The 27,021-nt window shown below is 37.3% G+C and overlaps 2 protein-coding genes across 3 annotated transcripts; one reads left to right on the forward strand and one right to left on the reverse strand.

The window, feature by feature from the left end:
• The first annotated feature begins 143 nt into the window (after positions 1-143).
• On the forward strand, positions 144-25,143 carry MYEF2 (myelin expression factor 2). Of its 2 annotated transcripts, XM_074837033.1 has the most exons (17): positions 144-412; positions 4,994-5,223; positions 6,442-6,494; positions 7,763-7,770; positions 7,880-7,973; positions 8,837-9,028; positions 9,697-9,850; positions 10,266-10,315; positions 10,402-10,465; positions 10,612-10,713; positions 10,914-10,964; positions 11,039-11,107; positions 11,394-11,492; positions 14,481-14,552; positions 15,799-16,007; positions 16,118-16,169; positions 17,987-25,143. In XM_074837033.1, exons 1-17 carry the CDS (start codon positions 216-218, stop codon positions 18,148-18,150), a joined length of 1,860 nt encoding a protein of 619 aa, XP_074693134.1. In that variant the 5' UTR covers positions 144-215; the 3' UTR covers positions 18,151-25,143. The 2 variants fall into 2 exon arrangements, with proteins under 2 accessions (XP_074693134.1, XP_074693135.1); XM_074837034.1 differs by lacking the exon at positions 14,481-14,552.
• Positions 18,779-26,966, reverse strand: SLC24A5 (solute carrier family 24 member 5). Its single transcript, XM_074837036.1, has 8 exons — positions 26,866-26,966; positions 25,414-25,497; positions 25,225-25,328; positions 24,802-24,902; positions 23,731-24,014; positions 22,727-22,933; positions 19,742-19,843; positions 18,779-19,195 (listed from the first exon to the last, which is right to left on the reverse strand). Exons 1-8 carry the CDS (start codon positions 26,930-26,932, stop codon positions 18,873-18,875), a joined length of 1,272 nt encoding a protein of 423 aa, XP_074693137.1. The 5' UTR covers positions 26,933-26,966; the 3' UTR covers positions 18,779-18,872.
• Positions 26,967-27,021: the final 55 nt, after the last annotated feature.

Here is a 27,021-nt window from a genome sequence, read left to right on the forward strand (position 1 = left end):
GAAACGCCGGCTGCGGGGCGGCCATGGCGGCCGCGGGCCGGGCAGCCCACCGGCGTCGCCATGGCAACCCGTAAAGCCTCCCGGCGCGTCCCCTCCCCCGCCCCGCCGCCGCAAGCCCCGTTCTCGCGAGACTTGGCCGGCCCGGCGCGGCGAGGCCGAGGCGCTCCGGGCCCTTTTCAAACCCAGCGGTAGCGGGGCCCTGGCCCGGCCACGAAATGGCGGAGAACGATAAGCCGGAGGCTGCGGCCGCTGGGCCGCAGCGCGGAGCCGAGGAGGCCGCCGCGAGCCAGCCGCCGCCACAACAGCAGCAACAACAACAACAGCCGCTGCCGCAACAACAGCCGCCGCAGGATGAGGCAGCGACAGCGGCAGCACCCGAGAGCGGCGGGGGCAGCGCTAATGGCGTCAAAATGTGTGTGTCGGGCCGGGGCGGGCAGAGGGCGTGGGGGGGCAGCGCGGCTGGGGGAGCGCGGGGGTGCGGCGGGCCCGCCTAGGCCGCGGCGGGGCGAAGGCGGCCGGCCCCCTCCTCCCCCACGCCCCGCCGGGCTCCTCCCCCGCCGGGGGACGGCGTCGCTCCCGCGCTGCATGGCCCGAGTGCGGAGCCGCCGGGGTGGGCCGGCGGGGGGCGGTGGGGTAGCGGGGGAGGCCCCTTCCGCCCGGCAGGCTCCTTGCAGCGTGCACGGGGGAGGCCGTGGCCTGGGTGTGGGGGAAGGTGAAGTTTCTCGGTGAACTGGCAGTCGCTGAGGGCCGGGCGTCTGCTCGGGGAGCCGCAGGTGGCGGCGGGGTGGAACCGCCCCGGCGGGCCGGGGGCTGAGCTCTAAGCGCCTCGCTGGTGTGAGCCTCCGGGCTGCTGTAACGCGCTCTGGTCAGGCCAGTTCTCTCAGGATCCGTTTCTAGAAGTGTTCTGGATCGCTTCTGGTGTTGTTTACATTTCCACTTCTTACCGCAGTGGTATGTTTTGCAAAGCCTTTGAACTAATCTTTGTTTATGTGAGAATGGTGAGACAGGCCTATAGTGATTGACTTTTTACAAACAAACAAAATCCCTCACATACATGCACAGACTTTTCTTGTAAATAGTAACATGATCATATATGGAATGTGTAAACTGTGCCTTATATAGCAGGTCTAAAAGGAACATAGCATAAGGGAGCCGGGAGTACCAGCTGTCCAGAACAATACCATGAATAACCTCTTATCGGTTTGGTTATTTTTGATGTCAGGCTTTGAGGGTCGTCATTCTTTACGTGAACTAGGTTTTGGTCTTGTGTCATTGGAATTTCAATGTCTATTGCAATCTCATTCACATCTTGGAGGGAAAATGCATTTATAGTAGACTTACTGTTGAGTACATCAAAGCTGTTGAGATCTGTGAAGTTTTGACATGTTCAGAGCAGCCTGGGTCTGATACTGTTGTGTTTAAAAAATGCACGTGGGATCAAGTTCAACATTAAAGCTGGAGGAATAAAGGCATACTTCATGCCTTTACTTGACTCCCTGTGAAATTCAAATAGTTTACAAGTTAAAAATTTCACATTACCATAAAACAGCAGGTATTTTTTTTCCTGAGCCTGGCCCTAAGCTTTCAAACTACATAAATTATTGTTGAATTTTCTCAGGAAGATTGTGACCCTTTTGCATCTTTGAGGCATATAACATCTTATTGCCTTTTGGGGTTGCAACTGTTAAAATAATGACTTAATTTCTCTGTAGCCATCCTTCTGTCAGCAATTTTCTTTTCCCTCCAAAACTAATCATAAGCAAATGAAAAATCCCAGTTGTTCTGTGTGGTAGAAATCACAACTTTAAGTTTGACTATAATGCGCAGATCTTGGTAACAGAGTTTCATATCTTGTTCTTTCACATAGGGTTTCCAGTCTTCCCCAAAACACATGTAAGAAGGATTAAGCTGTCAGTGTGCAGGTGAAATGTACTACTTAAGAGTATGTCAGTAACCAGGTTTGCTTAGCACTCAGATTAAATTGGAGAGGAATCCTGTTTTCAACTTGCACACTTCCCTAAGTTTATTGCATTGAGCAGTGGAACTGTTCAGCACAACAAAACTAATCTGTGTGCTTTAGAATCACATGTTGTGGACTTCTTGCATTTCTGTCTCTGCTGATCTTATTATTTGTATGGACACTTGTGACCAGAGGAGTAGAAGTTTGTTTTAAAAAAAAAAAAATCAGTTTTTAGGGCTTTCATGTTGATTTACCTTGTGCTCATTATTTTTTAGGCTTCTAGTTTTGTATATGGAAACCTTGTCTTTTGTTTCCAAAACTTTATGGAAGTTCAAAGGCATTATTTTTCAAAAGGTAAAAATTGCTCTTTCTAATCAATGAGGACGTGGGTTTTTTAAAGAAGTTAATGTAGACATCTCTCAACCCAGAAATCTGCTAGGGATTTCACAGGCAAGTGTTAATTAAATGTATAAATGATTCGTTCATACAAAAGGCAAAGAGTAGAAGTTACTATTGTTTTTTCCCCCAAAAAATATCAGTTCATAGAGACATGAGACTGTCTTTTCTGTGGTCTATAGGTGACTAATGTGACATTGCTTTGAATGCATTATTTGATTAAAATTATTTTTAATGTTCGAGGAGGAGGGTGAGAGCTACATCCACAAAAGGATCTTTGCCTGCAGTTCATTCACTGGCCCCTGTTGGTTTTAGCAGATGAGTTTTGCAAGAAGGGTTGGGGTTTTTTTTTAATCTTTTTTCAGCGGACTGGCTGTGATCTCAGACTAGGTGAAGTGTCTTCTTGTTTCCCAGATTTAAGAGTTTATGCCAAACTCCTATCCTCTGTGCTCTCTACTGATTTGTACAGCCAGGTTTTACAGTTCCTGTGGCTTCCATATTTGGAGACCTGGCTCTTCCTGTGCACTACATTGAGCACCCAGGGGCTGTTTCATAATCCTTTAAGCAGGAAAGAGCTTAAAAGGCTAAAGAGAATCCGTTGCTCTAATCCTGAAACTTAAGGAAGACCTTAGATTTTACCAGCAGTCTCATTGGGCAGGAGTTTTGCATTTGCAAATGGTACTGGATTGGAAGGAACTGATCTGACTGGATAACCTAATATACTGTTCTTTCCTTCCCCTGTCCCTTTGGCTCCCTCCAGTTTCTTGCATTGTTCCCTCCATTTCACTTCATTACACAGCCACACAAGAATTACATTGCCACAACAGACAGGATGATGTGGAAGAGGGGTGATGCAGAGGGAAGCTGGAGGATGCTTGAACTAGATAATGTGTTGTTGATTTTGAATGTTTTAAATTTTACAAATACTTATCCCAGAGGAGTGTCCACACATTTCTCAGTTGCTAATCTTCTTTTAATACACTTGTAAACACAAGGACTGTGAAGTTCATATCATATGAGTACTTCAAAATTTGGAAAAAAGTCATGGGAGAAATACAGATGTATTTGAATTTATTCCTCCCTGAAAAGTGCCCATGCTTGAGTAGATAATACATTTAGCTTCATGAAAGGCTACTTGCACGTGCTCTTGAGTGCAAGACTGTCACTGTTTTATTAATGCAGAGAACTGAAAATACTCATTTCAGTTAATCACAATCAGTGATCTTGCCATATGTTGTGATTGTAAGACTGAAATGCCTGTTTTGACTAATTTTACACCAGAAGCCTTCCAAAGTGTCAAAATGAGATAAAAACTAAGCCTTCTGAAATGTGGGAAAAATTCTAAAGATAGTGATGTAATTAAAGAAAGAGGGCTCACAGTCAATCGCTTCTGGCAGTTCTGTAGGACATTTCCTTGTAATTGTTCTAACTTGAGTGGCCAATGCTGGCTTTTTAAAATAAACATTTGTATAAAAGTACTTTTTAAGTTTCTCATTAACTGTGGTGAGATTTGCACTAGACATTGATGTATATCTCCCAAGTAGCATCTGTTTAGTGGATTACATTTGTGTGGCTTTATCACTGGATTCTTTCAGGTCAGCAGTTCACCTTTTTTAAAGTAACAATTCAGGCACCTTGATCTTCTGTTAACATGCTAAATCATCTCATGATAGTAACACTATCAGGAGCGCTAAAGAGTTTTGGATATTTCATCTAATTCTGTTCAAAGTGTTTAGTGTTACCAAAGTTGAGATTTGGGCTGCTTTAAAAGAGAGGAAGCAAATTTTCCTTCATTTCCATCTAAAAATAAAAAGATTTTCAAAGGAGAGCAGCTGCTGTTGCTAAATTTTTGAAAGACCGAGGGCCAGGAGTCTATTTTTTTGTTGATTCTAGTGGATAATAGCTGGTGACTTAATAAGTCTTAGATGCAGAGCATGTCTTAATACAGCTATTTCCTATGCATTAAGCAAGTTTTCAAATTCTAGCAGTGTTAAGCAATGAAAGTGAAAGAGCATTTGATGTTCTTAATTCCATTCTAATTTTTGTCTAAAAGCAGTCTGTCAAAAAATGTGAATAAAAGTTATATGGTAAATAAAATGTAATTTGGTTTACAGCCTATTAGAGTTGATTTTTATATATTATTATTATGCTGAATGAATATACCAAGCTGTTCATAAGTTAGACTGTTTCAAATCTCACTTTTGTGGTGAATATTGTGTAACTTAGCCAAGTCTGGTGTGAAAATTATTAAAGCACCAAGGCATGGATGCTGTAGCTTATTTTTCAGCTGAGTCATCGTATTTTGATATTTGTAGTAGTTTCATAGTACCATCTTGCTGAATTTTGACAGACATAATGGAAATGGAATGTAACTGAAGTAGCAAGATGTGCTTTCTTTACTTACAGTAGTGAATAAATCTATTATAACATTTTTTGTTCTAGATAAAGCACTGTATTTTGGAATTAGACTGGTAACAGGAATTTATTTTTCCTAATTTGAAAAGCAGCATTTGGCATCCTGGGAGTTCTAATAGCAGAGGACATATACAGCTATATATATAGGAGGTATAATAGTCTAATGATCCAACATAAGGCTAATATTTTTTTGTTTGGGGTTTTGGGTTTTCTTTAATGTAGGGATAATGATGAGACAGCAAAAGAAGAGAAAGTACCTGTGAAAGAGAAGTACGTTGCAAAACCGAAGGCAATCCCTTCTCTTGGAAACAAGAATAGATTCCACCCCTATTCAAAGGACAAGAATGCAGGCACTGGAGAGAAGAAGACTATTAATCGTAATAGAGTTTTTATTAGCAACATCCCGTATGACATGAAATGGCAAGCTATTAAAGATCTTATGAGAGAGAAAGGTAACTTACTCCTTATAATACACTTCACATAGAAAGGGGTAGAACTTAAATGGAATGTATATGTCCTTTGAGCCACACAGATTTGATTTGACGCCTTCTTTTTTTTTTTTTTTTTTTTTGGCCTTTACTTGATACATCTATCTCCCTTCCCCCTCTTTCATCTGAGACAATTGCATTGCAGGGTAGGATGGGTAAATGAAGTGCTTACAATCTTCTGCCATTCTAGTGTGACAGTAGAGAGTATATGCATGACCTCATGACTTCTTAAAGAGATTGTGTTTTGTCTAGTTGTAGTCTTTGTAGATTTTTTTTAAGGGCTATTGTATTTAAGCAACACATTTAGTGTGTTAATATGAATAATAAAGGACGTCTTTCAAAAGTTGTTTTGTATTTCTTTGGTGGAATCCGGCTGTGGAATTAACTTTTGTCTGCATTGTCACTACTGCCATGACTGTTTGTCTGGAGATTTGTATTAAAAGCTTGTTATTATTGTTGCAGTTCTGATAGAGTAATCTTACTACCCCAAATGTCTTATTTTGTTTGGGGTAAAATAATGCTAATATATGAATTCTGTAAAAAGTTAGTTCTGTGTTTTCCTTGAAAAAAATGATTCTTCAAAAGTAATGCAAAGCACACTTGGCTTTTAGGCTGTGAAAAATGCCAAAACCCCCCTTCTGTAACTGCTGGTTTATCTGTTGTAAGGTGACGTGACTATTTGATTGGTTTATTTATTGAAACTCCCGACTTTAGAAAGTGAGTGGCTTGCTGTGAAATATTTGATGTGTAAATTTGGTTATTATTGAAGGCAAACATGATTGAAGACATTCAGGTAGAAAGTCACCTTAAAACAGGTGTTGTGAGTAGGATGATAAATGTAACACTTCCCAGTGAACGTTGACGTTTCATTTGTTAGGTTAAGGGACTGTGTATATCTGAATTTGTTCACCAACTATATCATACTGGCCAAAACATGATCTGTAGTATGAATTAGGTTAAATATAGTTGTTTGTTTTTAGCTTTTGAGAATGTGGCTGCTGCATATTTCTGAAAATTAGCTAAATTATATAGCCATTGACAGGAGGTACGTTGGTCTGGTTTTGATTGTTGGTGAATAATAGGTGCTTCTCTGTAGAGTTGTGCACAGGGGCACAGTAAAGAAAGATACTGGTGTTTAAATGCATTGTCTCTTGGTATTTTCCCTTTGTATGTCTTATGTAGTTGGTGAGGTTACATACGTGGAGCTGTTTAAGGATGCTGAAGGAAAATCAAGGGTAAGTGCCGTGGGCAACAATCTGCTAGAGGTTTAAAAGTTCCTCAGCAGTTTTATTTTTGTATAATACCTGTACCAGTTATTGGAAAGTAAGTTTCATTTTTACACTGATTTTCATTAAGATAGCCTTGAGGATTTTGTATTAGAAGTAGTCTGACACTTCCATGCAACTCAAACTAGCTGGCTGTAAAGGACAAAATACTTCTGTAAATGTTAACAAATGGCATTTACTTAATTCTTCTTTTTAGCAAACATCTTTGTTTTGGTACAAATCTGTTTCATATAAAGGACGTTCAATAAACCACTGATTTTATTTAAATTTTTTTTAGTGTAGTATTCTCTTCTTGGGGCCAATGAGTATAAAATGTTAGCTAAGAATATACTGTTTGAAGTGCCTGATTTGACAGCTTTGCAGGGTTGGTACTCTAAACACTGGATTAATGTATTTGCTTTCTTAAAACTAAATGGATGGAGATGGTTGGTAGCCAACAGAGTGCCAGCAATGAGGCGCTAAGAGTGAAGATTGTTAAAGCTCCTTTGTCTTCTTAAAAATAGTCAAAAGTTTGGCCAATAGTAGCTCCGAACCTGGAGCAAGAACATGAGAAAGGCAGGTTTGAGTCTTAGCTGAGGTTGTATCAATTGTTGTAAATGACTTTCTTTAAGCTTGTTAAAACTAAAACATGCCGTCAGCTTTGCTTTACTTAAAGCAATCCTCAACTCTTTGCTTTATTAGAAGGATTCTGGTGCAGTCAATAAGGTTATTTTCTTATAAAGTAATTTCTCAATTATGCTAGTAATATTGAAGAGGTATGCAAGCTCCTTGTTCATCGTACTGGTATACTTGATGTAGGTAGATTTGAATTTTGTAGTCAGTGGGCAGCTTTTAATGACACGATGAGTGTCTTGATTGGTTTTTGGTTATCTTTTTGGGTTTTTTTCTTTCCACCCTTTTCTCCCCACCTCCTCTCCCCAATTGTCCTTACATGGATCTGTGTGGCATTTTTCCAATTCTGGTTTGGCTCAAAGAGAATAAAAGATAATATATTCTCTTGCATTTGGAAGGTATGTATGTTGAGAAAATAGGAGAAATTCAGCTTGACTACTAGTAAAGAGCATGTATTACGGATTTTGAAGCCGAAAATAACTTGACTAGTTATTTAACAGTGAGCTGGGATCTTTAACTGGAATCTTAAATGCTCTATCATATGTGCTGACTGACTGCTTCTTTTTTTTCTCTTTACATATGATGACAAATCATCATGGATGTAGGGTTGTGGGTAAGTTTCTTTTTCTATGTGTATAGAAACACACTACTATCCAAACATTCTGTTAACTTCAATATTTTAAACTTTATTTTAATACTGTAAATGTTTTGTTCCCTCTAAGTGTGGTTGAATTCAAAGATGAAGAATTTGTTAAGAAAGCGTTAGAAACTATGAACAAATATGATCTTAGTGGAAGACCCCTGAATATTAAAGAGGTATGGTTTTTGCTGCTATTTTTAATTTGAAATAGTGAAGATACTGTAACTACTGAGATGACAATACAGTGTTTTGAACATCTTAGTGGTGTAATTTCCAGTTTAATTTTTTATGACATTTTCTTAATGGGCCAAAGTGCCTGTTGGCTTGCAGAAGGTCTTGGTACTATACCAAGTGAACTGACAAAAAGTGTGTCCTAAAGTCAAAATAATCTAATACTGTTTTTCTTCAAACAACTTTACCTTCATATTCTTACCTTAGTGTCGTCAGGTCTTTTCCAACTAAATGATTCTATGTTTACATTGCTTACCTGCTTCAAAATATGACACGGAATGAGCTGAGTATCAGACTACTACATATGTGCAAAAATGGGGCTGGAAGTAGAGAACTTGTGCTGACTGGAAAGTGAAATTAATGTCAACATTTCTACTGTAGTGTTGTAGTATATGATGGTGTCTGATGCAGTTCTTTTTGTCCTGTTACAACTTTAATAATGGTATTAATAAATAAAAAACCTAATTAAATTAATTCAGTTCTTGGAAGAAGGTGCTAGACTGACAGTCCTTTAGATTGAAATCTTTTCTACTTGTCCATAGGCTAGGTACAGCATGTGAAGTGGCAGTGCACGCTTCCTCAACAAGTGCTTTGCCAATATGCCTCAACCCTCATCTGAAAGGACCCACCTCTAGAGGTGAGGGAATTAGGTCTCCATGCTAATTCAGTTCTTGATCCCTCTGACATGGACAAGGATATTAGTTGATAATTTTGATGGGTTTATGTAGAATTTCAAATAGTACCTTTTTGTTTGTTGCCAGTCCTCTTGTTGATGATTAAATTGGCTTTATTTTTGCCCATGTTTCAGGATCCTGAAGGTGAACATGCTCGTAGGGCATTACAGCGTGTAGGAGGACAGTTTCCAGGAGGACATGGACCTGATGTAGCACCTGGAATAATGAATTTACCACCTTCTATTCTCAATAATCCAAACATTCCTCCTGAGGTTATCAGTAACTTGCAGGCAGGCAGGCTTGGGTCCACTATTTTTGTTGCTAATGTAAGTTTAAAACTGTATTTTATAACTGTAATGTTTGATCTTTGTAAAACATCTGATATTGCTGCATAATTCAGTTTTAATATAAAGAGGAAATTGAAAATGTTAGTTCACAATTAGTGTATTCAGCTAAAAATGCTGGATATATATTCAGATTTTGGACATGAAAGATAGCGTTAAACTCTTGAGGCTGACATGTAACTGTGCAATAATTAAAAGTACCTGTTGATTCAAAAAAATATACATATTTTTGCTATCTATTTACAGTTGCATTTCTTTTTTTTTTAATTAAATATGCACTTCAGTTTGTCTTGCTAGTTACTGTTGACTAATTTAAACTCATATTTGTTGGAGGTGCTTACTTCATAAGTTTATTTGCCCAAAAGATCACTATGTCTGCAAGGGGACTTGTGGGAGTACAGCTGCTCTTGGCAAGAACCCATCCATTTCTCAATGTTAGGATGTTAATTAAAGTAAAATATTTATATGTAGTATAAATTGTTGCTTTTAGTTGACATTTTTGCAGTGTGTGTATATTATAAAATCCTGGCTATTTACCTATATCAAGCATTTTGTGAAGCTGAAGAGTTACAACTGCAGAAAATCTCTTCCAAATGTAATGGCAGAACAGAAATGTGCACTGAAATCACTAATGTATTTCTGTGTGTAAGCTTGACTTTAAAGTTGGCTGGAAGAAACTGAAGGAGGTATTCAGCATTGCTGGAACTGTAAAGCGTGCAGACATCAAAGAAGATAAAGATGGCAAGAGTCGAGGAATGGGAACAGTTACCTTTGAACAAGCAATTGAAGCCGTTCAAGCAATATGTATCCTTAGTTTTGAAAAATAATTGATCAGATATGGTTTAGTCTTTAATGGCTTCTGATAGCACAGTTTTACAGATGGTGCTGATTTGCCTTGTAGCTAGTATATGGGGACTAGAGTGTAACACTGTGCAGATTACATTTTTATTAGTGACTGAGTTTACTGCTAGAGTCTAAAAAGGTGTTTCTGTAACATTGAACAAGCTTAAAGAATGTGACATGGGTGAAACTTAACTTTTACACACCTATAACAACTTGTGTAGTCTCTTCTGGCCTTTGAATTGGCTTTCTACAGGTAAGATAAGGAAAGATAAGACTCCTAAAAATGGTACAGAAATAAAATACGTTATCACAGAGATTTTTCTGAAGTAGTTAAATTGTCTTTTGTAGTTAAATTCCTTGACTTGCATTTCTTCAGCTATGTTCAATGGACAATTCCTGTTCGACAGACCCATGCATGTAAAAATGGTAAGTTACTTACATTTCTTTCTACCTTACATGTTACTGCCAAAACATTGAAAGGATCATAGCATAACATCCTTGTTTTTTATCAGGATGACAAATCAATTCCTCATGAAGATTTCCGTGTTGCAGACAGCAAAACTTCACAATTACCTCGTGAGTGTACATTTTATTTTCTACTCCTTGCACTTAATATATATTTGTACAGAATCTTGGAACAGCTTAGTAGTACTTTTGGCTACTGTGGCCTCTTTATGATAGCAGAAGAAAATCTTCTGGTGAAACTTATTTTTGTTTTCAAGGTGGTCTTGGTGGCATTGGAATGGGACTTGGACCAGGTGGACAACCCATCAGTGCAACACAGTTGAGCATGGGTGGTGGAATGGGGAGCATGGGTCCAGGAGGTAAATCTGTGTTCTTAGTTTTTAAGTTTTGCAGAGCTTTAAGTTTAAAATTGTCATTTCTGGCTTTGGAAGAATGACATATCCTTGACAAGGCAAGCCTTGTGTAGTATGTTTTTGAGATGTTAACTGTCTCTGCATTTTTTTAAATCCATTAGGATCTTACCTGTCTTATAAATGGTGTTTGTCTTTCTGGTTTAAAGGTATGGGAATAGATGGTCCAGGATTTGGCGGAATGAATAGAATGGGAGGCGGTACGTGCAGTGAAATTCTTTGCATTAAGTATTTTCTTAATATTGTATAGAAAACACTCTTCCTTATTTTACAGGACTTGCTGGATTTCGGGGAATGGAAGGAATGCCTAATATGGGAGGATTTGGAGTCAACCGAATGGGAGGTAGGTGAACACTGTTCCCGTACAGTTACTGAGTTTGCTAATATTTATTTATTAAAAGCTCTTCCTCTAGGGATGAGTAATGTAGATGACTTCAAAGGAAATACAGTCAGTGGCATGAATGATGGCATAGGCACTGCTGTGGGAGTTAAGTACCTAATAGGTGCCTCTGACTTGTGCATTAAATCCACTTCTATTTAAACAAGCAGTTATGAAAGAAGTGTTGTATGAACATCAGCTTAGATGTATATAACAGAATATTTTTATTTGTTTGCTTTGTGCTCTACAGAAATGTTCCGTGGTGGAATGGGAGGAAACATGGACAGAGATTTTGGTCGTAGTGACATGGCATTGAACCGTGGTTTTGGAGATTCTTTTGGGAGGATGGGTATGGTAACTGCTAAATTTCCTGTGGCAAATGGCAACATAGTATTGGAGGAGTTATACTAGAAGAAGAAGAGACCTTGTTTCATTTGGTCATCTTCCTTTGTCCCCTCTCTCTCAGTCATTACTATAAGAATGTATTCTTCGTGTTTGTTATAGCCGTTGCTTAGGACGGAAGTCTTTTGTTTTTTTGCCATCTGTAAAATATAAACAGAATAGCAATTTGAGGAAAGCATTTAGCTTTGTACTGTTAACTTTGAGGTATTAAGTCTTTTGGGTATTAAAGTAGATGCCTATGGTAATCCTGAACAAGCTGTGCGTGTACCCTACCACCTTTGTAACTTCCAGGAGCCTGCTTTTGCAAATGCGTGCTGGAAAACTTTTTACTGCAAATCAGGTAGCACTGGATAGGAATGGTGAATTTTGGTGCCCTCTGTTTCTTCCTGTCTTCTGAGTTCAAGCGGCTCAGAATGGGATTTATTGGCCTTTTCTGTAACTGAGCCAGTTTTATTTTGTTTATAGACGATGTCTTGTTGACAGAGTTCATTTTGTTGCTTTTGGGTTCCCTCAAATGAGATACTTTTCTGTCTTAAGAGGCCTGGAAGTGCTTAGCAGTAGAGGCTTCTTGCACTTTGTTACTGTACAGTTACCTTGGACGAACACATTGTAGGAGATGGGTTTTCTTCCCCCTCCTCCCTGTTTTTGTCCCTTTCTCCCTCTGTTAATTCCCCACTGTGAGAGAGAAGAGCTATTAAGAGCCTAAGGTTCATCTGGTCTAAAAGTTGAAAATTTTTTTATTGTTTGTTGTGGGTTTTTTTTATTTTGGGCAACTCATAATAAAGGGTAATTCGTGTGCTTCTCTTTGAGCACTGGTAGTTGTGTAGAAGTGATAGGAATGTAATAAGCTTGTCAGTTGAGTTAGTCTTAATGTCTTGGAATGAATGTCTTGAAAATCAAGTATATGCTTTCACTCTGTCTACTTGCAACATAGGATAAACATCTGTTTCCTGAGCGAAAATCCAAAGCCACTTCAGTTATAAATGTTCATGCAAGCAATAGACTTCTGAGTCTTCTGGTAACATGTTGGTTTTGAAATACATGAACATGGCAACTGTGAGAAACTGATGTGGAAATAATTCATTTGGTAGATCCCGAAAGCTTGAATTTATAACTTGTCAGCAGTCTTACCATTTAAATACTGTTATGAGAACCAAGATAAGAGTTTCTCATCATATCCTTAAATAATGGAAGGAAATTGTAGGGATTTACAAATATAATAGTTAATAGATACAGTGTTTAATCAGGGAAGACCCTAGTGTACTCCTGTTAAAATATTTAGGTTAATGGTATCTTAAAAGGAAATGCTGTGAGTGCATTTGGCTTTAGTATCCTGCCAGTTTCAAGGAGGACAACTTAAAACAGTCTTTGATTTGGCTATGGCATCAATTAGTGAAAATGAGGATGTTTGATTTGCAGCAGAATCATTGTAGTTGCCATTTAAATTGCCAAAATTTTGAAGTATTCAAAAGATCAAAGGTTGTGTCATAGAGCATCTCTAAGCATATAATTTTTTGTTGGTGAAAAGCCAGTGGGGGGAAAAGTATAAGTAAAGTACGTCTCTAATATTAGAAGTAGATAAAATCTTGCTTAATAGGATTATCTGAGCTTTCAGGGAATTTTTTTTTTTTTGGCTTTGGTTGTTATGGTTTGTGTGTTTTGTGTGGTTTTGGTTTTGATTTTTTTTAAGTGCAACTTAAACTTGGGAAGAGGTGTTTTTTTCCTTTTAAAAGAGAGTGGGTGTAACTGGGATGCACTCACGAACAACTAAGGTTTTCTAGCTCTGGAAAAGTGGGGATTTATTTTTACTAGTTCTTTTTAAGGGCAAAAACCAGTCATGTGAACAGCAATCTCAAAATTTGACTTAGTATTTCATTGCAAGACCCTCTTTGGCCTAATGAATAAGTATTATGATCTTCCTCGTACAAACTGTTGGCTGAAGTACTGGGAGTAATCCTGTTGGTGTTGAAACTTGGTAGTTTTTGTAAACAGGCTAGTTCATATTTTTTGAGGTCTTGGTATGGCTATGACAGCTTTTTCTCTGAGAGGAGACAAATATTTACCACAAGAGACTGGCAGGGAACAATTGTTGCTGTTTTGAACTGTGTGGAGAAAATGAATCTAATGGAAGATTCAGCGGTGGCCTTTTTTAGGTATTAGAACAATGGTGTCTAGCCTAAAGACAAGTTACTGATCTATTTTGCCATAAGTAAAAACTGAGCTGTTTCTTTTAGGTATGAAAATCACGCAAGAAAAATGCAGCTGACAGTTCCACTCTGTTCTGCAGTGACAGGGATGTAGTTCTTCTGAGTTTCTACAATTCTAGAAGCTCCCTTGGGATTACTTTCCTGAATATTAGCACTTCAATGAAAAGAATTATTTTTACCCCACTCTATACTCAGTCTCTGATACCATTCTGGAGATTCCATGGTTGTGAGAAATAGCTTTTATTAAGTATCAATTCACTTTCTTTCTCCCTTTTTCTCACCAAATTCCATCACTCTTCACCTGCAGTAGAGACAGACTTTGGGAGAGCTGTTCCTAGCATTTCCATTGGTTTCTTAAAAATGGGAGAAACTAAGGCATTTCTGTACTGTGAAGGTCAAATAAGATGAACCCTTCAGTTTTGAGGCTGTTCTTCCCAATGTGGGAAATGGCTCATTTAGTTTTAAGATGTTTGTGCTGCTGACAGACTGTCAGAGGGAAGAAAAGCTGGAAAGAAATTGGAGTAGCTTAAATCCCATAATAGAGAAGGAGGAACTAATGTTACTTACTGGATGTTTCCTATTTAGTTTGAATAACAAAGGCACAGGTTAAAGTGTTCTGTAGAAAAGGTAACACTGAGATCAGTGCCCTTCATCAGCGTGTGCTTTGTTGTTGTTGTCACTAACTGGTGGTTTCAGTGTATGTCACTTTATTATTTTTTTCTGTTTAGGTGGTGCAATGATTGGTGTTTTTGCAGGAGGAATGGGAGCACCTAGCATGGGCCCAGTAAGATCTGGAATGAGTAGGTTAACTTGTTTCAATAGAATATAAATGCATAGGCAATGTCATGATATGGTGTACGTGTCATTGTATCGGAGGATTTCATTGTAGTGCAGTGTCTTGCCGTGTTGGAAGAAGTAGAATTCTGTTGCATGTGACTGCAAGTCTTAATAGTTTTTAAAGCTGCTTTGTTGAGGTAAAAGTTCAGAGGAAAACTTGTTAATACAGTCTTTCCCTTAATCTTAGTTTTGGAATGGTTTTAACTTCTGGTTTGGAGGGAGAAGTGACTCTAGTAAACTTGTATTTCAGAAAAAAAGACAAATAGGCACAGTTATTTTTGTGAACTTCATGAAGCTGAACTTCAGTAATCTCTCATCATTGATATAAAAAATCAGCCTTGAATTTCAGATTATGACTCAGTTTAATTTTGTGCAAAACTGCAATACTGAGTTTGTATTACAGCAGATGTACTGAGTTCCTCAGGCTAGAGCAGATGAGAAACTAAAATCTTGCTAGTGACAATCTTGAGAGGCATAAGGCTTAACGAGAAGGTCCCTCATGAATGATCTTTATAGTCTTTATAGTCTTGCTTTACATTAATTTTTAATTATGAATCCGGAAAAATTATAATAGGATATTTGAATGCCATTGATCTTAGTTCTTTATTATATATACATTAATATATTTCATTGCATGTATCATAGGAAAGTCCATGCTCTTCACAGTACTTGCAATAAGACCTGTTCTCTGCAAAAAATGCTTTCTCTAGAAGATCGGGTTATTAAGTGTGGCTGTATTAAGTAAAGCTGAATGTGAATGCAGGAAGCAAAATAAACAGTAGTGTATATGGTCAAATTATCTGTATCTTAACATTGCCATAGTTGTTTACTTGATCTCTTTTTGGTACAAGGTATCAGATTTTTATTAATTAAACTGGACAGCCTTTAAATCTTAATTCTTTACCTGTGTTCAATATTTTACTATATTAGATGGTGTGACCAATAGCTTGATGCAGTTTGGTTTTTACTTTCATTTTAGAACTGACACATTGTATCTTCTAATACTTTGACTTATCTAGTAGCATGGCTAATATTTTAAATCACTGCATGTATGAAGTTACGTTTTGTGTTACAGCAGTTTTATTAAACTTATTTTTCTACTGACACAAAAGAATTTTTTTTTTTTTTTTTTTTTTTTTTTTTTTACAAAATACTTGTGCATTTATTACTAAAACCAGATTTTTATCCTCCTTTTCTTTCTCTGTGTAGGTGGTGGAATGGGTGGTATGAACAGTATGGCTGGAGGAATGGGAATGGGGATGGATCGGATGAGTTCTGGTTTTGATCGAATAGGACCAGCTATGGGTGGAGGCCTGGATAGGAACATCGATATTGATCGAGGATTTGTGCCTGGCCCAATGGGAAGTGGAATGAGAGAGAGATTAAGCTCTAAAGGCAACCAGATATTTGTGAGAAATGTAAGCATTTGAATACAGAGAAACCATAAGTTTATTTTGTGTGCATGTTTGATGACATGCTCTTTTTCTCTTTGTAATATTTTGTTATTAATAATGCATTTTTATTCTAGCTTCCTTTTGACTTGACCTGGCAGAAGCTAAAGGAGAAATTCAGTCAATGTGGTATGTATATGAGTCTTATACCCCGCTCAGCTCCACTGACTTCATGTTTTGTGTGGTGTTTGTTAGATAAGGACAGGAAGACAGGGTTGTTGCTTTCTTCTGAAGAAGAGTCTGCCTAACATCATCTTTCTGACTTCCCCAACCTTTCCTGAGTTACATAAATAATTTTCAGGCATGATATATAACACATGAGACCAAGGTATAGTATGGGCTGTGTTGGCTCTGAGTGCTCATCTGCTATAACCTTTAACCCATTCCATTAATAAAATTACTCTTTGAGCTGCTGCTTTTTTGAAGCTGGCATTAGGTATCCTCTGGCTAACACAGAGTATATAATGTAGCATTTATTTTGAGACAAATGCACGCAGGGGCCTTGGCCTGTCCAGGTTATGCATTACTTCCAGAAATGGTGCTGCATCAAATCAGAGTTAGTAATTTTGCCAAAGTGGCAGATTTGGTTTTTATGCAAATAGATGATCCTGATTAGCATATTTGCAGGCTGTAATGCTTCCCCTCTACATTAAGAAATAAAGGCCCTTTTTATGTAAGATAGATTGCTGCAAATATCCAATAATTCTTTTTATCTAATTAAGAAAAGTTGTCTTGTCACAGAGCTGAATGAAAAATGAAGCTCAGGTGTAGAAATATGATTGTTTTGTTTTGAAAATGCACTTTCAGAATGGAAAGCTTTAACTGAATTAGAGGATGACTTTTCTTATTTTGGAGAGACAGAAAAGACAAATACTTTAAAATATACTACTGATATCTAAGATAGTCTTCATACGCCTATTTGTAGATTTGATACAAATTAGAAATCACAGTTCAAGTATGAACACCTGAAAATTTTTCAAATATTTTTTTGTAGCTGGAGGATACAGCAAAACAGGTTCTCTTAACTTCCTGGGCAACTTCAGATAGTTCAGAATTATTAAATTTTTTTTCATTATCTCCTTGGCAACTAACAGATGTAGTAATTATGTTGAATTAAGAATTCTAAGCACAAATATAAGCAACAGACTATATTCATACCAGTATTGTAAGAAAATACAAAGGCCATGTCTCCATATGTTCAATTTCTTGCAGTGAAAGGCCAGTCTTCTATTATATGATATTTAAAAATAAAAACCTATATATTTTAGGGAAAAGTTTCTTGCTCCTAGTCACATTTGGGGGCTCAAGCGTGGTGTGCTACAACATACCATAAGCAAAAACTCATTAGCTCCAGGCATTGAACATTCTCTGAGGTACCAAGACATCCACGTAAAAATGCTGCCTCACGAGTTGAGTGTCCAACCTCAAGAAAACACTGCAGGAATTGAATAGTGCATGCTACTTTTCCACCACTCCTAACCTGGTAACTTTACTGTTTTAAAGGTTCTAACTTTGCTATGCAGCTTCTTTACAAAATTGCTTGATATGTTGCTGTGATGAACATGGTGGACTGGATTGAACTGTAATTCAGTTAATGCCCATCACTAGCCACGCTTCTGGCAGTGTCGGTAAATGAAACACAAAACTTTCCCTTAGCCTTGCAGGGCACTTTATTTCAAACTTGAGGTCAAGTACAGGCATACTTCATCTTACGCTCATGTGAAGGAAAGATTTGAAGCAGTGGATCTTAATTTGGATTCTTCACTGCTGTTTTGACCTGTGTCACCTTTCCTGAATTAGTGAATATACCATCAGTCTGAAAGCGCTAATTTCGTATGTTCCCCTAGATCATATTTAAAAATGCTTTTTTATCACTTCTGATGAGTTCTTTAAGTTGTTAGTGCAGTGAAGATGTGAAATAACTGCTGTTTAACTTATTTATTCAGGTCATGTAATGTTTGCAGAAATAAAAATGGAGAATGGAAAATCAAAGGGCTGTGGAACAGTCAGATTTGACTCACCAGAATCTGCTGAAAAGGCCTGTAGGATAATGAACGGCATAAAAATCAGTGGCAGAGAAATTGATGTACGCTTGGATCGCAATGCATAATTTAAAACTGTGTGTTCAGGAACATTCCTATGTCTTGTTTAGCTTCTTTATCCTAGTAAGTCATTTTTAGTAACATTGTATGCTTACAAAAGCTGTAAAAAGGAACTTTTAAATCCCACCAGCCTTTAACAGTATAGTGTTTAATATACTGTGATACTTGTTAACTGAATCTTACTATGTTTGGTTTTTAAAGACAATTTGCCTGATTTTTGTTTTTTTTTTTAGAGGCACTGAGCACCTGCAGGTCTCTGTAGACTGTGGAAGCTTTGGATGCTCAGCGCCTTTGGAAAATTAGGCCAAGTGTCTCTAGTCATTCAGTTTAAATGAATGGTTATACTGTTTTTAATAAAATAAGCCATTTTCTCTGTTAATCTCAAGATTGCATAGTGGGATTTGTTTAGTATTTTCTGATTTTAATTTTCTTCCCCCCAGCGTGTACCAACATTGTAATGTAAAAACTAGATGTCTTTTTTTCAGAATTTTGGTTTTATATGTGCGTTGTAGTCATACTGTAATTCTAAACTCTAAAAGAAAGGGCTCCAATTAGGCTGTGATGTTTTCGTTCTACTTAGTATTACTTTAATGACATGATTTAGTTCTGTAAATAAGATTTAGAGCCCAGTGGGAGTTTTGATTTTTTTATTGTTTTATTTTGACTAAATGAAGAAAGTGATCTTTCTCTCCTGCTTTTATTTTTCCATCAGTATAATCACTGATTAAAACTAGTTACCACAGACCCTTGTAGGATTGTTCCCTATGATGCCAAGTTCATATAAAATTGATAATGTAGTAAATACTAAGTACAATACAAGACAAATTGCTCCCAATTTTTTATCTATTTTCCAGCCATTCAGGTGAACTGCCAGAAAAATAAAAACAACAGAACAGACAAGAGAAATGGCTGTGTATGTCAAACCACTGCTGTTCACTTCTATGGGTCCTGATGTATTTATGAAGGCAGTTTTTATAAACCAGGGTATTCCCAAACAGAGCATATCAAATACGTTGGATCCTACAATGTTAGACATAGCCATATCTCCATTTCCTGTAAAAGAAGAAATACAAATAAGTCTGCTTAATTGTATTGTATGAAATCACCAAACTGTTTTGGAGGAACAGATTGTCAGCCCTCAATTTCTCACAGAGCACCTTTTTCAGACTTTTCATTGAAAGAACTGTAGTCATGATTCTACAGAACATGGTTTTGGGTACCACAAGCATAAAAAAAGTCTCCCTAAATCACCAGCATCTGCACAGTTGCACTTAAAATAAGCTAGACAGGTTATTGTAAAATCCAGTCATGTTTAAAATACCAAGACCTACAGTTGTGTTTTGCAGTAAAACTGTAACACTTGATCAACAACAAATCAAACCAATCTAGAATACTTCTCTGAGAGGTTTTTAAATGTCTGAGCCACAGCTTCTTCAGGTAAGCTATTTATTTATTAGTAAACTTAAGTTCAAAATTTTTGCTCCAGATTCTAGAAGTTACTCCTTGAATTTCTGGAAATGTTGACTTGACTAGAGTTCTTTTTTTATAGTACCTTTTAAATGCATCCATTGGAATGAGCCTGAATACTAAAATCTTTACCTTTTCGAGCCACCAGCACACTTGCAACTGTATCTGGTACACTTGTTCCTGCTGCTAGTAATGTGAGACCCATTACTGACTCTGGAATTCCCAGTGTTTCACCTGCAGTTGGTAAATAATGGTAGAAAATGCAAGTATGTTTTTAGTTTAAGTTTCGTCCAAAGAAATTGCTTTGGACTTTGTTTGCTGGAGAAAGGATTAGTAATCATACAGTAATTTCAAAAGCAATCTATCAGCTAACTTGACTAAATATGAGGTGACTGAACCATGAAGTAGTTAAGAACAACAAAGAAATATCATCCTGTCCTTGTTCTTCAATCAAATGAAAAAGGAATTGTAGTATTGTAACCATCTTTCTTAACAAGTTTCTCAGACACCTGAGTGGAATGTCTCCAGTGGTCAAGACAATACCAATTGGTAATTTTTTCTTTCAGATACAGTAGAAGCTTAAACATCCAACAATTTACTCTTCCCCCCCCCCCCCCCGACTTCTGGAAAATATAATAGTCTTCTATGTTTTGGGGGCATCTTATTGTTAGTGCTCAAAAGTCTCATGAAGCAATAACTCTTATAATCACCCAGTCTTTAAAGGGGGAGGAAAAAAGCACATGAATTTTCTTGGGGAGGAGGGTCATTAAGCTTATTACTACAATACTGTCTCAGCTACGTGGCTTTACGATTTCACTCCATTTAGAAAGTTCTTTTGTTGGATTTGGAAGAATCAAATTGCAGAATTCTTATATGATTTGTAAGTGCAAGTAATCCTTTAGAAGTCTGAGTTTCTTTAGGTAAATAGTTTTAAATTAAGAAGAGTTACTAAAACAGCAGCTCATTTTTCACTTTTTTTTTCAGCCCCGTATGTCCTGTAAGCATATTAATTTCTCACTTAAAATACAGGCATTCAGATCTTCAAAACTGTTTTAGCAGTTGTACCATTCACAAGCATCAATATACTGAAGTATTTGATACCTCTATTCAAACTGTGAAGTAATTAGTTTTTCTTAAACTTTTTTGTTCACTGAAAAGTATCTTTTTGTTGAAATCTGAATTCTTAACTGCAGTATTTGGACACTAATAAGAACAGTTTTCTTAAAATAAGAGGCATTATTCTGTAAGCTAGGTCAGCAGTGCTTACCTAATACATACCAGCTTAGTCTAGATCAGCCCAGCAAATTTGTTTGAAACTATTTGTTGGTTCAGAGGAACTAACATGATCCTGTTGCAGAATTTGTACTGGTATTTATTCTTCCATCACTCCTAATGTAAGAGACTTGTAGGATGAGGGACCAACAAGATCAGCTTTTATAAACCATCCAGACTGGAAAAATAATGGTTCATGCCAAGCAAACTGAAATAGGAATGAACCAGCCTTCTGTACCCAGCAGTAATTTCTAGCCCTCTGGAAGTTATAAGATAGAATCTAAACTCAGGTGAATCTAATTTTTCTTATATATAGATTTATCTTTTATTTAATGTGTAGGGTTTTTTTTTCTGGCAACTGACCATAGAGAGAGAATGGTCTTATTTTTCTAGCCTTTAGTTAGTTTTGTGTATCAGTAGCAATATCTTGCTATAAATAGTCACATTTTCTTTGCTAGCAACAAAAAGGTGTTAGGTCTGTTCTTGACCATCAAAATTTAGTCCCCAGCTATGATACCTTTGTGACATTCTGATAGGCTGTTTATGCAATGATAGAATCTTTGAGTCACCCTTCATGAAAGAACCTGGACTTGAATATAATGTGTAATTTCTAGCAGTTTAGCATGTAAATGGAACATACTTGACCTAAAATTAGTGGGCCAAAGACCCCAGTACTGCTTGTGATGACTCTTCAAAGTGGACTAACACTAATACACTGTTTGAATCTCCAGTGTACCTACTCTGATATGAATTAGTGCTTTGTCTAGTAGAACAGCAATAACTTTCATTTGAATCCATTCAAAGGCTCCTGGCATTCAGACAGTAAACCCTTGCTTCTTTAGATACAAGTGGAAAATTATTTGCCCAAGGAGTGAACGTGGTGGATGTTATATCCAGGGATCTACTACTAATTTCTTAAAGGTTTACTAAATGTATACGTCTGTTTCTGCACTGAACAAGGAGTTACTCAGTGAACTTAAGTTGAAAACAAGTTTAGGATGCTGAACTAGCAGAATATTTGAGTAGAATTAGTGAGCTATAATGTGGAAATGGCAAGCTTTGTAACATTTCTTTCCTGTTCAGAAATTTTTTTTTTCCTTCTTGTTCTTAAAATTAAAAATGGGATTTTTCTCAAGCTGACTGGAGAAACAGTGAAATAAGGAGATGTCTAACATCTTAAGCTATTTTTAAGATACTGTTTTTACACACAAGTTCATACCCCTTCTCTAATTTAAATGCAATTATTTAACTGCTTCACTTTATGATGCAGTATACATACACACGCCCCAAGAATGTTTAATAAACACATGATGCTATGGTTGAAATAAAATAGTACAAAACCTTGGGAGGTTTTTTTGGTAGTTAATTTAATACCAAATCTCTTACTATAGCATTCAAGAAAAATATAGAAATAATGGATCTTTTACAGAACCCTGAACCTTTCATTCCAGTCTTGGGGGATTCCATGTTTGTCAGACTTCACCATGACAATTTTATTGCTGTGTATCTAGTTGTTTCACTTCATGAAGCAGTTTAAGGAAAATGTCTCTTATTAAATATAGGCTGGGTTTTGTAGCCATGCTAACAAATTCTTATTCATGTGATGGTAAGCAGTCTGAAGCAGCTAAACTCTAAAGTGGTTTTCATTAGCTGGAAGAAGGTGGCAAACTAAGCAGTCAAACATAAGTTTTTGTTGGGTTGGTTTGTTGTGTTTTTTACAGCAAAGTATGTGTTGCTAAACTGACTGTTAATTGTGGAAAGGAAAAGACTTCACAGGGAGAAAGTGTTTTTTCAGTGATTCTTGATTGGTTGATTCTATATAGCAGCAACACTTTGGGTACCTACCTGCTATTGTTATCATCCATACAAGAACATAAGTTATTGCAGAAATCCATGCTGCTGAAATTAAAAATGTCACCATGAACCAGTTCCTCCAAAACTGTCTTCTGCAATCTGGTATAGTCAAATAGAGTAGTGTAATAATAGGGAGGGATAACACCCACAAAATTCTCTTCATATCTGCTTCAGGCATGGTAAAGACACTTGGATGATCTGTTGAAGAAAAAATAACTTTTTAAATTGTAGTGGTCCTTGAATCCATAGCATACAGTCATATTACTGGCCTCTACTTGTAAGAATACTGAAAAAAGCTAAAAAATACTTCCTCAAGTTCTAGCTGTAGTCTTACCCAGTACCTACATCACACTGGACAAAACTCTGAAATCAAATGTTCTTTATTACCATGTCACTAGGAGAGAACCAAGGTGGATGAAAAATGAACTTTTCTATAAAGGTTTGTTAAAAAAAAAACCAAACAAAAAACAAAAAAAACCCCAAACAAACCTCTATCAGGAGTAAGTAGCAACTGCTGGTTTTGCCTAAGTGAAGAGGAAACTGATGATCTGTGGCCACATCATAGCTATTCCTTTACTTGTGCGAGTGTGCATATTTTGGGCTATGAACCTGCCGTTGTCGTAAGAAAACAGTTACATGCTGTTCTATGCTGTTAATACAGTACTGGTGTGTCTTTCAGCTGGTGACTGCATTTTACAAGAAGTGTTGCTGGGAGGTTTCAAACATGCACAGCAAAGACTGATGGAAGTCTGCTGTTCTAATATGACACGAATGAGCAACTACCCAGCATTCCTCTAGCAATTAACTTCATATAAATACCACCACTCTGATTTCGCTTAATGTTATATTCCAGGGAAGAATAATGATTTACTTAAATACTATGCTGGAGTTCTTTTGTGAACAAAATCTTAATAATACGTCAGAATCTACTCTTTATTAGAACTGATGCAGACAGGCATGTAGAGTGCTAGAGACAACTGTAATAATACTTATACCTTCAGAGATTTCATCAAGCCCATGCAAGCTTGTGGAAAGCTGAGAGTAGTCCAGCTCGTCTTGAAAAATTCCGCTATCTGTTCTTGATTGTTGACAAATTAGAGGTCCACTCTCTTCCCTCCATCCAACCAGTGGCTGCTGCTCAGCATTCTCTTCCGTAGCTTTTGTAAAACGCATACAGCAGGGACTGAACTTTTTCATGAGGTATTGGTTGATTTTAATGTCAAAACATAGTACCAGAATATAACACCCGTATATCAATAATAAGGATGCACTTTCATACCTAGAATGAAAAACAGATTTTACATAACATCTAATATAAAACCCCCAACTCTTTAACTTGTTAAAATGGCTGGCATAAGGAGAGAGAGAAAATTTGCATGAGTAGCAAAAGGAAAACGCACAAAAGCATCTATTCACAGTTGTATGGCTGGTGTCATGGAAGTTCGTGAGTGTCCCCGTGTCTTTCAGCAGTTTGATTAATTCCCGTCCCCTGCAGAACCTTGTTTGTGTATTGTATAGCTGCACGTTTTCCAGGGGATCTTACTGATGGAACATCTTACGGACTTGAGTCTTCATGTGATGGTTAAAGACAGGGATAGTATGTGCTGTTCTGAATTGGAAACTCAGGGGCCTAGTGCTGGACCTGACTGCCTTGTTCAGGCAACAGCAGTTTGTGTTGACAGAAGAGGGTTAAAACATCAGAAGCTCATGATCTGCTTCTGACAGACAGATGTTTTTCTTAACAGTGATGCTATCAGAGGAAAGGCTCAAAAGGAGTAAACTATGAAGACTAATTGCTATGCCAAAACAGTTATGATAGAAATTGTGAAGTCTGTACAGACAAACCTATGCAGATCAAGCTTTATAAATATGCAGGGTTTGAATGTTTAGGTAATAATCTTTACAAGCATTGTGACTTTCTACATTTTTTAAAGTCAACAGGATGTTAGTGAATAGCAGTTCAGGCTGCTTGAAGTTTGGGGTTTCACTTTTTGTTTGTTTGCTTTTCAAAACACTGTCTCACTAATCTCCAGTCAACAGGAATTCAACACTACTTGTGCTCTTACCAGTAGATTATGTTGTCAGATATCATCGCAAGGACCGCCGCTACACAAATTGTATATGCCAGACAGTCTCTAAACAGCGGCCAACAGGACAGCCTCGAAACCTGCAGATCACAGAATCATTTACTTTTCTTAAACTCGTCTGTAACACTTTCACTAAGTGCTGTAAATGCTGCATCAATATGTTGTTTCTATATTATGTAAAAATTTAAGATTCTTAGGAATGACTTAAGTATGATATTTAACAAGTTAGTGTTTTTAAAAACTTTCATAGCAAGTTATCTTAAAACTGATTACATGCTGGTTTTGCTACTAAATAATAAACTTGGCAGTTGTCATAGTAAAGTCTCGCTTGGCTTTTGTTGGCAAATCAGAAAGGATAACCATTTGGCTCTTAGGAGCAGAACTATCAAAGTTGATACATACCATGCTGGAAAACAGCCCACAGGCTGCAGAAATACCAAGAAGATTATAGATTGCTGATCCAAGGATGGTGCTGACACCGATATCTCCCTTTGTCACAAAGACTCCTATAAGGAAAATGACACTCCAGTACTTTTCAGTTTGGCATGCAAGAATTCTAGCTTCTGAGAAGTCAAAGCGTATGTCTCTTACCTAGAAAAGCAGTGACAAGCTCTGGAGCAGAGCTTCCAGCAGCCATAAAAGTTGCTCCAGCAACGTCCTGAGAGAGGCCAAGGCCTGAGAATAGAGCAAAAGAATTGCTGAAAAAAAAATAATTTCAGTAGTCTGTACCCTTTACTTGCATTAGTGTATAACATTAGAAGCTACTACAGTTTAATAGAATGAACTTTGCTTACTTTCATAGTTAATCCATTTATTTGAAATTGATAAAAATATATATTGAAAACACAGCCTCATTTATTGGTCTAATTTATTTCTAACTTTATTACAGAAATTAAATACCAGAAAAGAAGTACAGAGAATACAAGAGATTTGGGCATGATCTTAAAATGTAAAATAGGCATATATATGCAGGCTTTAACTGTTTAATAATTCTGGGGAAATTCCTTGGACTCTAGCGTGATACCACTACGTGATCCATGTCAAGTCTTATCTTCCAGAGAAATCCATGCTACTGTGTCTTCACATACTGGAAATACTAGTTAAATTCAAACCAGTGCTGCAATCTTAAAATCAAATTTTCACTTCGTATGGACAGTATAAGAGCCTGTGACTTACTTAAATGAGATTTTTGTTCTGGTAAGTTGACTTTCTGAATTGTAACTCATTCTGCAATGATCTCACTCTGTGGATCAAGTTCACACTGAGAACAGGGATGTATGGCTGGCTATGGAAAAAGTCTGACAAATGCTTATTTATCAATAAAATGCTACCAACTCTACAGCAATGTTTAAGCTTACGTTTTCGGTAAGTGTTCTGGTCTGAGGAATGTTTTCCAGTGTTTGGGGATGAGTGTCTCTAGGGAATTTTTTTAATTCTTGGCAATGAAAAGCTGAACTCTCAGCCAAGACCGCCTCTTTAACTCAGTGGTTTGCTGAAGCCAGGGGAATTATTACAGGTTGATTTAGACTTCATAGACCAGTTGTAACCGTGGTATTCCTTCCCCTCCTGTGTCATACCTTTAATGTGTAAACAGTAGCTCATCCTGATACTTGTTCACTACTTTGAGAGAAATACAGAAACTTCAGCAAGGTACTTAATTCCCATAGGGAGAGTTTTGGTTTCTTGGTTTGGTTGTGTCTCTCCCCCCTGCCTTTTTTTTCCTTTTACCAGTAACCTAGACATACTACTGCTCACCCCAAAGTTATATCGTCAGTTTAGTTAATACTGAAGAAGTTTTAAGATTTTTCTCCAGGCACAAGGAAAGCAAATTTTAAATGATCGCCTGTGCAAAGTGTAATCAGCATATGTTTTTTCAATACATTGTATCAAATTGGATATTGTATTGGTAAGTCTAACTATGCATGAAGACTCTGAAATTTCTTTCTAGACTCCAGAGCAGTGTAACTTTGAAGCTTTTTAAAGCAAAATGTTCTACACCAAGTTGCTTAGTTGTACAGGAAAAAGATGAGGATGTTCACTTACATTCACTGATGATCTCTAGAGAAGGTAGGAAGTAATCATCGCACACAATGGACACAGCCAAAAACATGTAAACTATAATTATGAAATAGATAACGATTCCTCCATCCTTTCTCTCCTGCGGCGTAAAAAATCCTTCAGGAAACTCCGATGAAGAAG

The sequence above is a fragment of the Strix aluco genome, chromosome 12 (genome assembly GCF_031877795.1).
Source record: "Strix aluco isolate bStrAlu1 chromosome 12, bStrAlu1.hap1, whole genome shotgun sequence".
Classification (NCBI taxonomy): Eukaryota; Metazoa; Chordata; class Aves; order Strigiformes; family Strigidae; genus Strix; species Strix aluco.